This window comes from Rhamphochromis sp. 'chilingali' (genome assembly GCF_963969265.1).
Source record: "Rhamphochromis sp. 'chilingali' genome assembly, chromosome: 5".
NCBI lineage: Eukaryota > Metazoa > Chordata > Actinopteri > Cichliformes > Cichlidae > Rhamphochromis > Rhamphochromis sp. 'chilingali'.
In genome coordinates this window covers 25,362,940-25,376,835 of record NC_137932.1, presented here as the reverse complement: position 1 = coordinate 25,376,835, position 13,896 = coordinate 25,362,940, and the positions used below count along the sequence as shown (strand labels likewise).

The 13,896-nt window shown below is 41.3% G+C and overlaps 1 protein-coding gene across 3 annotated transcripts in view; it reads right to left on the bottom strand.

Moving 5' to 3' along the window:
- Nucleotides 1–2,257: 2,257 nt before the first annotated feature.
- The window catches only part of col12a1b (collagen, type XII, alpha 1b), a 152,433-nt gene continuing 140,794 nt past the window's right edge, over nucleotides 2,258–13,896 (bottom strand). The window contains exons 68-76 of one of the 3 annotated variants that reach the window (XM_080882238.1): nucleotides 11,317–11,370; nucleotides 11,161–11,214; nucleotides 10,906–10,977; nucleotides 10,785–10,820; nucleotides 9,490–9,556; nucleotides 9,193–9,378; nucleotides 8,279–8,347; nucleotides 5,464–5,634; nucleotides 2,258–4,640 (exon numbers count right to left, since the gene is read on the bottom strand). In XM_080882238.1, the coding sequence (XP_080738364.1) occupies nucleotides 4,630–4,640; nucleotides 5,464–5,634; nucleotides 8,279–8,347; nucleotides 9,193–9,378; nucleotides 9,490–9,556; nucleotides 10,785–10,820; nucleotides 10,906–10,977; nucleotides 11,161–11,214; nucleotides 11,317–11,370 (720 nt within the window). In that variant the 3' untranslated portion in view covers nucleotides 2,258–4,629. The remainder of the gene's footprint in view (nucleotides 4,641–5,463; nucleotides 5,635–8,278; nucleotides 8,348–9,192; nucleotides 9,379–9,489; nucleotides 9,557–10,784; nucleotides 10,821–10,905; nucleotides 10,978–11,160; nucleotides 11,215–11,316; nucleotides 11,371–13,896) is intronic. The other 2 variants (XM_080882237.1, XM_080882236.1) reach the window with 2 other exon arrangements.

Genomic DNA, 13,896 nt, shown 5'->3' with positions numbered 1-13,896 from the left:
GGCTAATCTGGCTGACAGGAGAAGGAATTTGTTTTTTGTAATCCAGCATTGGTTCTACAACCCTGAGTGCAGACGTGATATTACGTCCAGCAGCCATCATTCATTCTCTCCCCTTCAATAATTTAAACTGTCTTCTTGGGAAGACTATTATAACTGGTAGCTCCAGATGAGTCACACTCGAGTAGAGATGAACTCATCTGAACAGTCAAACACCGATGATGATGTGTTTCCATGGCCCAGAACTGATGTTTACAGCTTATAGATAATTAGTACCTCTCACTCGTGTGCTTGGCTATTAAGCTTCATGTTTGTGGCAATGATTCAGGGGGAAAATATCTGAGGAGAAAATAGCAGTGAATAAATCAAGGAAGTGAAGTTAGCTGATTCTCAAACGCTCCTGGCTTCGGGGTTGTAAAAAGAGTGTTCAAAGAAGCTGAAGAGAACAGCGCTTTATGACACTTTCCCCAATTTCCTGATTGCTATATTCTTGTCTGCTTTTCCAAGTTTCCACTCAAAGATGGAGGTCTTTGCCCTGAGGGAGATGAAACAGCTGGATTATTGGCTCCATCCCAGGCTGCTGATTCTGTTTTTTAAAAGCTTTCTGCTGAAACCAGGTCTGAGTCCCTGTTGGAGCTTCAAGTTTGTACAAACAGCAACAGTTAAGCTGCACATGTTCGTCTGGGGCTCATGGACAATTCAAGTAGAGGAGAATTTTGACTAACTAATAAGGGAATTTGTAAATTTGGAACCATTAAGCAGGCTATAGTCTAAACTCCCCAGATTCCCTTCTAATTAGCCCAGAAGGTCATAAATCAAGCCAGGCGCACACAGTTTTCTGGGACGTGCTAATTTCACCAGGTGTAGTGTCTTATGAATGGCCGTAATGTACTAAGACAATGAGTGGAGACAAACTCATCAGAAAGAAATCTAGGCCAACTACTAAGAAACTTGAAGCATTTGCTCTAGGTACAAAGCCTTTTAAGACCTTTACAGTATCCTGAAGTTGGCATTACCCCTTTTGGTAAGCTGTGTCTTATTTTAGTTTTTGTTGTAGTTAGTATAAACACTGCTCTAGAACTTACCCCCAACGTATATCAAAACAGCACTTGATCCAGGTCCTAGAGTTGATCCAAGTCCTTGTCTACTCACTACTGGTACCCTTAAGGTTAATCACATGATCCTTGAGTCAATCCCAATATGGATAATTTTTTAAAAGTCTGCTAGATTTGCCTTCAATTGTCCAACTGGCGCTGTTCCACATGACTGAGATGCCCTTTTAATATTTGATCGAGAGAGTGTAGTTCAATAGCCTGATGGTCAACCTCATTCCACTTTGAGACATTGAAACCAGTGCCTTTGCAGTTCTTGGTGGCATTTTCCAGTCTGGCCTGGCTAGAGAATATTTCACTTATTTACACTTTTGGAGCAGTACTTGTAGTATCAAAAGGCAGCTAATGTCAAAGTCCATGTATAGTCGGCCCAAGTGGTTCTAGCTGCTCTAACAAATCGCCAATCTTCAATTGCTCATCTAGTGCTGTTCCTGATAGCCCATGTGCCCTTCAAGTTAATCTGCCAAATCTCCCAAACTCGTTACCAAGTAACTTAGTAAAAGCAATCCACTTTGCTGTGATGTAAAGCTTAACCCTTTAGTTTAGCTCCTTGGCCTCACAAGTAACTTCACACTCTTTCCTACCCCTTAATTAGTCCAAATGCTCAAGTGAACCTATTAAACCCACTTGCTTTCCAAAAGGTGCAAATTGATCCAAGTAATTGTATTAGCCCAAGTATCAGTGCAGAAACTCATTTTTTGTTCCTCTTACCTTATGTCTACTTCTGCTAAGTCAAAGAGGCTTTTCCTTAAGTTGGCCCAGGTACCACTAATTATCGTGTCCCATTTGGCATAGGCACTGCTGCTTTACGCCACCACTGTGTATCAAAAGTGCACCAAGGTCACTTAAGTGAATCAAAGCCCTTATCTACTCAGCCCAAGTAATCCTAACCCTTCTACCACATTGTACACTTTTGGTTGTTCAAAATGTTCCTTGAATCAGTCCAAGGACTAACTCTTCTGTTAGATGCTTCGGTTAGAGCATAAACAACTTAGGATAGTAGTTGGTGGCCAAGGTATCCTTCAAGTCAGTGTACAATAGGAAACCCAGTCCTGCTTGTTAAGAACTCAACCCAAGTCTGCTTTGGTGTGATCTGAACTTGCTTTATTTTGGCTTCTGTCCTTTAACATGAAATGAACACACCAAAGTGGATTTTCAGTAGTTTTATTGAAAAATGCCTCTTCTGTTTTCAGAAATAAATAAGAAAATAAGGCTGTGGAATTCACAATCTGCAGTTAAAACATGAAGCAGCAAGACCATTTCCATAGTCTTGCATGCAGGTTTTGACCGCATTTGATACGATGACAATGACGATGACAAATATTCTGATTAAAACAAGATGAAATGTAGTGAACATGTACTAAATATACACCACAGACATGCAATTCCACCTTTGGTAAAAATTATCTGTGACAGAATAAAGGAAAACTGATAAATATAAAGATACAAAATGAAAGCGGTGTTTAACTGAACCTCCTAAAAGATGAATTGAATGAGAAAGGTTATACTGAACATACTGGATGAAGTGTGAAAGCAAAACAATAAACATTTCATATGTGATGTCCTGACACTGAACATTTTCCTTCCTGCTGTACTATTGCTAGCCTTGTTACCATGAGTGCACTGTTGAACACTCCTAGTCAATACAAACTCAATGCAAATATGTTACAAGCAAAAAGACAAATGGAAAAGGAAAGCTCACAGGTTTTTGTAGTTTGTTTTTTGTCTATTTTAAAATTGTGCAAGTCACCCCCGAACATCATCAGTCTAAACCCTTCGCCTGACACAAAAAAGAATATTCACATAGATTTTTAGGCACTGAAATGTATTACCCAATAAATTTGAGGTGTCAAACCCCATTTTTATTTATAATTTCATGAACGAACACAGGTTAAGGTGAAGAAAATTAAACGGATAAAGAAAACGCTACTTGTCTTTATGATGTTAGCCTGCTGGTTGTCTATCTTGGTAGTGATCTCTTTTGACGCTGGTTTTGCAACTCGCCGTCCTCCTCGGGGAACTGGACTACTTGGGTGTCAGGTTCAGATGGGTATTGGCCTGCTTGGAGATAGCATTTGGGCCAATTGGCAAAGTAAGTTGGCACATTTTCTCTTGATTTTTCTCAACATGCACAAGAAGAACTGGTTAAAAGTTGTGTTTCTTTCTGATTCCACCTAAACCACTGACACAGCTAGTTAGTAAACAGCAGGGGTGTGGCCAGTATTGGTGGGGGGGTCATAGGTGGCTTGTGTGACACAGAGGGGGAAATGGTTGTCACCAATACAGCTACACAGCAACAAACTGGTTTGAGTTGTTTGTCTTATCATCGTAGTGTAATTTATTCATTCTTTAGAGGGGAGGGCTCAATAGTGAAGGTTTGCCAGTATTTATCTTGGTAAACCAATAAATTTGCAGGTGAAATGAACGTTACTTCAAAAATAGCAGTCTGTATGTAGTCTGCACTACAAAAAACCCTTTGAGACTGTTTTTATCACTTAAACATGGCCCAGGTCACCCAAGGCACCCTTTGGGCACGCCCCTGCTATACATTTCAGTGCATTCATATTCTCCTTTTGTGTTGTTAGAATTTCAGGTGTTAGTCTGATAACCACAAGCATTACCAGCAATCAATTCCATCACATACATTCACAAAATGCAACAAAACATGAGATCATCAACCACCCGACTAGAAAGAATTTGTGAAAGCTTTGTTAGTATTTTAAACCAGATGTAGTTTGGGTGGGGTTTCCTTGTTGTTGTTGGGGTTTTTTTTGTTTTTTTTTGGGGGGGGGACATGAAAACATGAAGTGGTGAATCTAAGCCTGCAGGGTCACACGTGTAGGACAGACCAGCATGACCCCGAGCAGTTTAAAATGGCTACAAGCACATGGGTGGGAAGACTTAAAATTTAAAAAAAAAACAACCACCAAAAAACAATAAAAATAAAACGTTCTGTTGGCGTTTGAGCAAGCAGCAGGTTTGTTTTGCAAGGCACAAGCTTTAAAACTACAGATGTTAAGACTAAATTTAGTGGACTTGATTCAAATATCATTTACAAGGCACAAATTAGTTTATTTACATGTCACATGGAGAGAAATGCTGTTAACAGAGTTGCTGCTGCTGCTGTGGGTGGTGATGCTGAGGTGGCTGCACTGGTTTCTCTGGTACAAGTCCACCTTTGTTAGTATTTGTTTTGGCTTGTCGGTGGTGTTGTTTGCTGCATGCTCCTCCACTGAACAAGGCTTCTTTGTTTGGTCTTTGGCTTCAAGATGCAAACAGGCCACTAAAGAGGTCGGTGCCATCACCGCTGCTGCTGGTGTTTTGCTCTACTGTCTGTGAGTCGTTAGTACTCGTTCCCTCTTTTTTGTTGTGATGTTTTCAGCACAGTTTGTTAATTGTTTCCTTTGGTGGTTATCCCTTTAAACAGCTTTAGAGCATATGAGTGATTCAGTTACAGGACTTTTTTATTTTGTGTTTTCAGATGGTCAGTGAAAGCAGCACAGGCGGTATAAAAAGTCTACTATGGTGAACCTGAAACGGGCCAAAGAGGATGGAAGGTGTCAGTCAGGTCAGCAGAAGACAGCAAATCAATAACCTCTATGTGCTTATTAGTTGACTACAAGTTTCACACATGCACTAATCCCCCCACAACAGAGTGCTCAGACATTTTGGGAAGTGCATTTTCTCCCTTTTTATAAACCAGAGTCAGGGAGTATTGGCCCAGCTTAGAATAAAGACTGGAAGCAGATTTAAGCTGTTGAGGTGGTTTGAAGTAATTGCTTCACATCAAGCTCAGTCTTCTGTTTCCAGACTACTAGATGTCCTTTTCCCCAACGATACTTCTCAGCTCATCTTGAGGACTCCCGAGGAATTCCCAGGCCAGGTGAGAGATAGAATCTCTCCAACGGGCTCTAGTCTACTCCAGGGTTTCTGCCCAGTTGAATGTGCCCAGGAGGCATCTTTAGCATCTTTAACTGGCTCCTTTTGACACAAAGGGGCAGCTCAGACTCCCTCTTTTGGAGGAAACTTATTTCAACCTATTTTTTTCTATTGCTTTTATAAATTACTTTCTATCTTATACCTTTTTTGCTGTTTTAATCTACAGAGATTTCTGAGTTATCGCAAAGCATGCATTGGCTTTGCAGGTATCATTTTATACCATGCCCTGTCAGAATCCATCAGCCTAACCCTTGAGTTTCTGTTTTCAGTGTTATTCTAAAGTCATCACATCCCAGACTCATGAACAGGAAAGTGCATCTCCCAAAATGTTGGCGTGTTCTTTTACTGTTGCATTTAATCCCAGATTGCCAAACAGAACTAATGTCTCTGATCACAGACAGGATGCTTTACATACCTATGTATCCCTGCCCATTGTAAGGAATACCGACACACTGAGAGGAATCGCAGTATCCAGGAGGTCCAGGAGGCCCACGGACTCCGGCGTATCCTGGACGTCCAGGAGGTCCGTGAGATCCAGCAGGGCCTGAAGGGCCTGGGGGTCCGGTCCTGCTCTCTCCTGATGGACCTGATGTGTTTAATTTAAAAAAAAAATAAAAAAATAAAAAGGTTATCATGATCAGTAGCATTTCAAAGAGGGAGGAAATGGACAACACACCCATGTGTGTTCAACTGTCAGTGTTACCAGACTGCAATCACAGCAGGCTGAAGTTTATGGAATCATATTTATTTCATCATATGTGCGAGAGCAAAAAACATAATACCAGCAAATAATTCAGTTTCACTTGCGGAATTAAATTCCTCGTGCGTAAATTCAGCAACGCGCAGCCGCGCACACGCGTGTGTCAGCTTTACTCACGCTGCTACAGTTTCACGCTGTCACTGGTAGCTCTGCACTCTGAGAGAAATCCTGCTCATTTGACTGTCTGGAGGAGGAGCCCAAATAAGGACAGGGTCCTAATGTAATTGGACACTTCAGGTTACTGCATTAAACTCAGTTACACTGTGGCAGTGACAGAAACGCTATTTTAAACTGCATTTGATCTGAAAAATAAAGTTTTCTGAAGTAATTATTAACAGTTATTTAGGCAAGTTCTGAAGCCTCTGCACAGAGCAGACTCGTGCATGCACGAAGGCTTCTTTGTGCATATGAAATGAAATTTGCTTTGCCTTGTTATGATATAAATATAATTCCATAATAGCCAATCGCCACGACTTTTGACATGAGGTGGAATAGAGTTATCTAACTCAGCTTCACACGCTCCCATCCTGCATGGATAATAGGTTACAGTTACAGCTCTGCGACAGTCCTGATTAGGCCACAAGCCAGAATGATAACCAAGGATAACGGTCTCTAAATAAGAACTGTTGCTGAACGCCAATAATTAACGTGGTACAGACCAAGAACAGCCTTACATATAAGATAACTGGGGTCATAGCCAGGTTGGGGATAGATGATGGTTGGAGTGATTTTTAGCTTATTTCATTAATACATGGAATGAATTTTATCCTGACGTTCAGATTATTTGCACTCTTCCTCGCTATACTTCCATGACATGGCTTTAGACACAAATGTGCGTGTAGTCACAAATTTGTGCTTGAACTGCTTCCCTTTTAGAAATAAATGTCCATCATCTCAAAACGATACCAAAACAGGAGCAGGTCTATCATCTTTTTCCCCCCTCTGGGTCTGTTTATTACTAAAAAAAAAAAAAAAAACTGCATTAAGGGGATTCACTTCAACTTCATCTGCAGCCCCCACCCCAGTGGTGCAGATATTGGAGATCACACAGGGGGTTAATGGGATATCTTCAAATGGTCACCAAACCCTACATTCAAACTACATGGATAAATCACATCAGCATAATGCAGCATGGACAAAGGTGGTAGCAACATGTCTTTTATTTTTATAAACTTTGCCTCAAAGGAAGGGCGGGACTGATTCTCCAGTAAAAGCAACGTTTATAAAAATAAAAAGATGAAACTGTTCAAATGGTGCAGATCAAAGGCCGGCTGCGTTTTCATTTTCTCAGATGTGAACGCTTTCATGAAGTGCGTTTTGCTTTGAGCCAGCGTGTTTCTGAGAGTCAGAATTTTTAAAAGCCTTCCATGTGCTTTTATACCATTAGAACTAATAAAAACTACAGTTACACTCTTGTATTTGATGTAAACAGAGATGAGAACATTTTATGATATTGTTGTTAGACCACTGCGACTCAACGCAGCTGGAAACAAAATTAATTGAAAAGGTGTCGAGCTGCTGCTGACTGTCCCGGGCATGGAATGAAATGATGTAAACTATGATGGGGAAAAAGAAGTAGGATGTGCTGATCCTCCCCTCCCCTCTGAATTTTGTCTAGACTTGGACAGAAAAAGATTGGAAAGTTTCCTGCCCGACTGTCTCCTCGCCGTCCTCGGCATGTCCTCCAGGCTGACTCACTGCTCTCCTCTCCCTCCTCGACTCTAACTGCTTCTGTCTGACAGCTGGGACCGTCACAAAGCGGCAGGGTTGCAGTCGCGGAGGATGGAGTGCGATTACATAAGCAGTTGCTGGTGAAACTGCTTTTTTCAGGACCAAAGTCTGTGTTTTTCTTTAACAATGCTGCACCACCACCTGGCTAAATCACTACTTTAAGGGCAACTAAGCGCAGTTTTAAGGAGCAAGAAGACATGGTTAACTGAGACAAATTCAAACCTCTCAGTGAAATATACTCATAGGAGACGGGACGGGGGGTATCTTGCTGTCAAATGTGTGTCAACATGTCACAACACTGGTGCCAGAGACTAACAGGAATGGCAGCAAACAAAGCTTTCAGCATTTGAATCAGCCGACATCTTTGAGTGGGTGGGGGTGGGGTGTGAATAAGGTGAGACACTCAATAAGATGAGTGACAAAGGCAGGTAAAAATCAAGGTTTACATCATCAAGGTAGATCGTTATATGCAAAGGCTCCATTTCCATCATCTTGGCTCAAACATTGAGTGTGTTTGGGTTTTTAGTGGCAAATGTGACGAGACAATAGTTCTGTTTTGCTGAAACATAAATTATTTATCTTTTTTAAGCCTTACAAATCTGTAGGGGCAGTTCAGATGATGGTTTCATCAACGATGATAAATTATGGACTTAGGAATCAGCTTTGCCTGTTAACTTTAGCTGTCAGCGATCTCACCAACATTTTAAGTATTTTTGGTGTCTTGCTAAAGAATGTGTACCTGGAGGTCCCCTCGGTCCTTTCGCTCCAACTACTGAAGTTCCTCGATCGCCTTTCTCTCCTGGGGGACCTGAAGGGGGGGAAAGTCAAGTATCATTAGGCTGGGAGCTCGGAGGTCTCAATCCTGTAAGTTGCAGAATAAAATAAGACATTTTTTCTGTCTCCCCTTACATAAGAGCTCCTACTTAAAAGCTCCTCCCTGTGGTAGAACTTGGCTTTGGAACATTTTTTTTGCCTCTTCTGAAATATGTTTCCTGAATTTTTGTTACATAAAGTGAGACAGGAAAGTGAGACTTCAGAAAGGGGTCCTTAATGAGCAGAAGGTGAGGGTGCAATGCAAATACATTTAATTTCTGATTCTGCCCGGCAACATCTTCAGTAGTTATTCTGTTTTCTTTAATAAGACTGAACACAGGGATGAATGCACTAGCAGCCATGTTCATGATCATTTAGATCGGAGTTTTCTAAGTTTTGTTGACCGAGTGCCAGTGCCAGTAGTTTATCTGGATAAATGAAACATGCAGTGTGCATTGGCCAATCTCCCTAGATTACAATTTGCTGTTTGTGGATCAAAAAATCTCGTCAAATGAGAATTAAAAAAAAAGATGTAAAAAAGTGTCTCTGGGTCAATAGAAGTACTTTTTTCACTGCAGTATTTTTACATTTTGGCATCAGCAGCTTTATTTGATTCGATCTGGACTGAAATTCAGATTAACGATGATGCCAGGCCTTTCTAGCATTCTGTGATGGTTTGGTGCGTCTTAGGTAAACGTTCTGCAGAGTAAATAATCACTTTGCTGCCTTCTGTGCTCCCATTTTAGAAATCATTTGACTTCATGTTTATTTTTCTAACTCCATTTGTTCATGATGTCAGCCTCTCCTGCCGTGCAGCAACTTCTCAGGGGTGGCTCGTACCTCTCTCTCCCTGCTGGCCGGGCAATCCGGAACTTCCGGGGAATCCGTTCCTTCCTGTGGCGCCCGGCTCTCCACGGGGTCCCTGATTGCCAGGAGGTCCAGGAGGGCCCGGAGGGCCTGGGTTATTGTTGCGGTACATGTTGCTGGGGATTTGATTCAATAACGAGTTGACCCGAGTCATTTGTTCTGCAACAGCAGGGTGAAGAGAAAGCAAGAACATTACAAACCACATCGTGAAAGCCAAGAGGCAGAGATTTCTAAATCCATGTCAGGAGGGGGAAAATGTGTTCTACGTACCTTGGACTAACTGTCCGCAAACCTGTCTGGCAATGGATCGCATCATGTTCTGAGGAGCAAAGTCACCCTGGGTGCAGACAGGCAGGATTTAAAATTGGAAAACAGTGAAGAAAGGAATAGAATAGTTCTTTATTGTCATTGTGCACAGACTTTATATGAGTCAGAAAATGTTTCTCTGAAACTTTTCATTGAAACGTGGCTCAATCAGGATTTTCGTGACCACCTGCTGCTTTTGCACTAAGGAGCATTTGCAACAGCTATAATGACCCCCACCTTTATCTCAAAGGTTGAGGCTATAGAGACCAAACAGCAGTCTAGCAGGGGAAGAGCTGTCAAAAGTCCAAAGTCCTGGTCAAAAGGTTTGCAGAGTTGGGAGCTCTAACAGAAGCTGGCTACTCGTTTTTCTCCAGGTGGTTCAGTGAATTCGTCCCACATGAAGCTTTGGATTGTCCATGCCAAGTTCTAGTTTAACATCCTAGGAGAACCTATTGCACAAACAAACTCAACAGTGGTGCGATGCAAATGGGTCCTCCATTATGGAGAATATGGGGTGCACTAATATGAATATCTCCATTCGTTCCCTGCTACTTCGCTCTTCAAAAAAATTGAAATTCAAGTTGAAGGTCGGCAAACTGAAGCGGATCCAACATGCACTACAGATGGTGCTTGACGTCCTGACAGAACAGGACTTCCAGGAAGTGTTCCCAGTGTTGGAAGCACGGCAGCTCTGGACAAGATTACTACTTCGAGGATGGCATCCAATTTCTGTGTGTATATTTTTGGTTTCTGTTGAATGTTCTCCCTTAGACGCCTCAGAGCATTTCAACACCTCAGCACTGATGCAATCTAATGAATGTCCAAAAAGACTAGATTCCTCGTCTCTCTCTGAACCTGAAGTTAAAATTGTCTATGTTGAAATCGGGCTTCAGACTAAAATTTAGAATGGCAGCCGCACTGGATGCCAGATGAACATGCACATGAAGACAATCCAGGAGCAGACACATTTAAAATGGTACAGTTTCTTTCATGGACTTTTTGGTCACACGTTGTACATCAGGAAAATACTCCAAACAACTCGTAATGCTAAGTGATAAGTTCCCAGCATTTCCTACTGTTTGCCCCATTTGTCATTTCTCAAGTCACTTATATGTAAATGTATTATTAGAAATTTCCTGAAACGTGAAACTGCACAGGGAATCTAGCCTCTTGTTTTCATCAGCTTGTTGTTGACATGTTGTAGGATATTTTTAATATCATCACTTGTGGACAAAAACATTTGATGTAGGTTTACTCACTCTCTCTCCCTTGTCTCCCTTTGGACCATTGGGACCCTAGAACCAGAGAAATAAAACTGTTAAGAACTATTCAGGCCCAACGTGCTGCTCAATTAACACACAACCCTGCCAGCAAACTTACAGGAGGACCAGAGTCTCCAGGATTTCCTGGTTTTCCTGTGGTACCTGGTACTCCAGGAGATCCTGGAGGTCCCTGCAAGGAAAAAGAGAAGGGTAAGAAAAATATCGATGAGTGGGAAAGAGGACAAAGATGACTCTTGGGAAATATGCCTGCAAAGGTAGTAGAAAGCTCTTTGGAAAGGCAATTAAATGCCTCAATTGTTCACGTGGTTTGCAGCTCTGAGGTGTGCATGTGTCAAACCATTAGAAGTCTTACCATGGGCCCTGGGGCTCCTCTAGGTCCAGCTGGGCCTTCCTTTCCTTGAGGGCCCTGGAAATATAAGATAATGACTAAAACCCTAAAGCCATACAGTTCATGTTTAAAGAATTCAGACCGCATGGATGCCATTAAAAACAGCCTGGCTATACTCACCCTCACTCCGGCGGGTCCCATTGGGCCAACAGGACCAGGAGGACCACGAGAACCCTGCAAACATGAGAAGACCCCTCAGAAAAAAGTATTTTATGCTCATCATCTGTAACAGAAAGTCCACCTTTCCTCTGATTGACCAACTCGAGCTGGTTTGTTTCAGCGTCGTGCCGGACAGTAAACGTCTTTTTCTTTTTTCCCCCCGTGCTCATTTGCTCAGAAACTCTGCTCACTATTTTTATTGTCTCTGGTCTTTGATGCCTTGGCATAAGATTTACAAGGAACATAACATATTCCAGAACCGTTTTATTGGCCATTATAAACCAGGACCGCATGGTCTGTAACTCATTAAATGCATGTTGCTATAGCATCTGCTCCAACATGGTCACCTGCAGCCTCGTTGCTCCAATACGGTCCACGTGGAGTTTGTTTTACTGGCATAAAGAGCTGATTAATCAGTCTTACTCATGAGTCTGAAGCTCTGCATGAACACTGCGGGTGAAGCGTTGAAGGTTTAATTCCCAATTGTGCATGCTGTTCCAGTGCAACAACACTTTGAGCAGGGCAGTAAATTGTTCCAGTCCTTTAACTAGTTGAGCTGACTGGAAGAAATAAATTATTGAATAAAGGATTTGAAGTAGGTAGCACTAATTACTGTTGTTTTTCCATCTAATTCATTGTCTTTTTGGAAATTCTACTTACAAACACTGAATTAGTTGAAATAAAATAAGTAAGCAAGGGCTTTTAAATAAAGTCGTCATCAACTCTGACACACACACACAGAAAACATACCATACGTGTTGCACACTTTTTTAAAGAAATATGGATGTTAAATGTGAACATGGTGGCAAAACGTTGCCTACTGTTACCAAGTTTTTGAAGGTGACCCAGAGTTTATTAAAACTCTCAGATGAGTTTTCAGTGACAAACCTAACAAATGTTTACCAGAAATTATCTAAAAAAAAAAAAAATGACACTTTAATCTGTTATTTCAAGGCCTTCCAAGTTCAACCTTGGACATGAAGCTCTGATTTCCAACCAAGAGCAGCAACTGTGAATTTTTGACATGATTTCATTCCCAACACTTGTCACATCCCAACACTTGCTCAAGACCCATTGGCACTGCATTTAAATGTTCCTGGTACCATTCAGCCTCCTCTATCAAAATTTACAGTTAGGCCCATTCGCAACACTTAATCATAACCTTTTTGTGAGTAAAAATAAAGCAGTGTCCAGCTGTTTCATAACCCTGTAAATTCATCCCCTTCCTTTCTACACAAGTTGGTTGCATGTTCACACAAGACCAACTGCTTCTGGTGCTCAACATTACATCAAAGCACCAACACTAAGGAACATCTTATCTCAGAATAGTAACGGCTTTGATAAAACGGTAGATTTCGGTATTTTGGCAAAGCGGTCATTTTTTTAAAACTTGGATTGGATCGATTCTTCACCACTCTACCCAGGTTTGGATTCAGTTCTTATTAAACACAAGAAAAGACCTGTGCAGGTACACGTAGTCCCTGTGATCACAAAGCTCAAACATCAGTTTAATACTGGCTTCATTTTTAGTCTTGGATCTGTATGATGTCAAAGAATATGGTAATCTCACAGAAGCACCAACCAACCTTTTGTTTATGAGGGGTAGCCAATCAGATGTGCGTAATGGAGATGCGTTGATGATTGGTTTCAGACAGAGGATGATCCGAGTAGCTGCATTGAGGCCCAATATAAGCTAAATATGGATTATTCTGAACTTGTGAATCATGTAAAGCTACTCTGGTAGGTCCAAGGATGAAAATAATGACTATAAGGGCGGGGAAACATAATAGGTCCACTTTATTTGATTTACAACACTGTTTTGAACGAAGCAACTAACAATTTTCCACCAGGTTTGTGCAGCCAAATCTCAATAGACCAAAAATAAATAAATCTGATGGTAATAATTTCCACATTGACAATTTGATGAGATTATCTTACTCCAATTTCAAGACAAGTAGAGAAAAACGTTTTTGTTTTGTTTTTTCTGTGTGTGCGTCTTTAAATTTTGGGGGTTCCAGTAGATAAGAAAACATAACGGATTACAGGGAATTTCAGAGCGGCTGACCCAAGGAGGTGACCATGCTACAAACTATTCACTATATGCCTATCATTTAGGGTAACTTTTTATCTAACTGTTCAGTGGGGGAAGAATATGTTTGTGATTAAGTCAGAAGGCAAGCATGGACGGATGGAGAGCCAAACATCCGTTCCAAGCTGCTGATTTCCTTGTTTTCTTTCAATCAGACTATAAACAAACTTTTGGTTTCCCCGAATTTCTACAACAGAGGAAGAGAGCATAAAGTTACCATGAAATAAACCACAATTATTCTTTAAATGATTGCTCCACTTTGTCTGAACCTTTATTTTTCCTGATATCTATTGGAAATAATTTGTCAACCATTGATTATCGTACAACTTTTTGCACGTTTTAGCTGTTAGCAGAACCTGCACTCAATTGGTTGATCACGCCTTTTCTGCAGCTCTGCTTCAAAAATGTTTTTGTGCAGTTTGACATGGAACCTTTAAGGTTGGAAGCTGCAC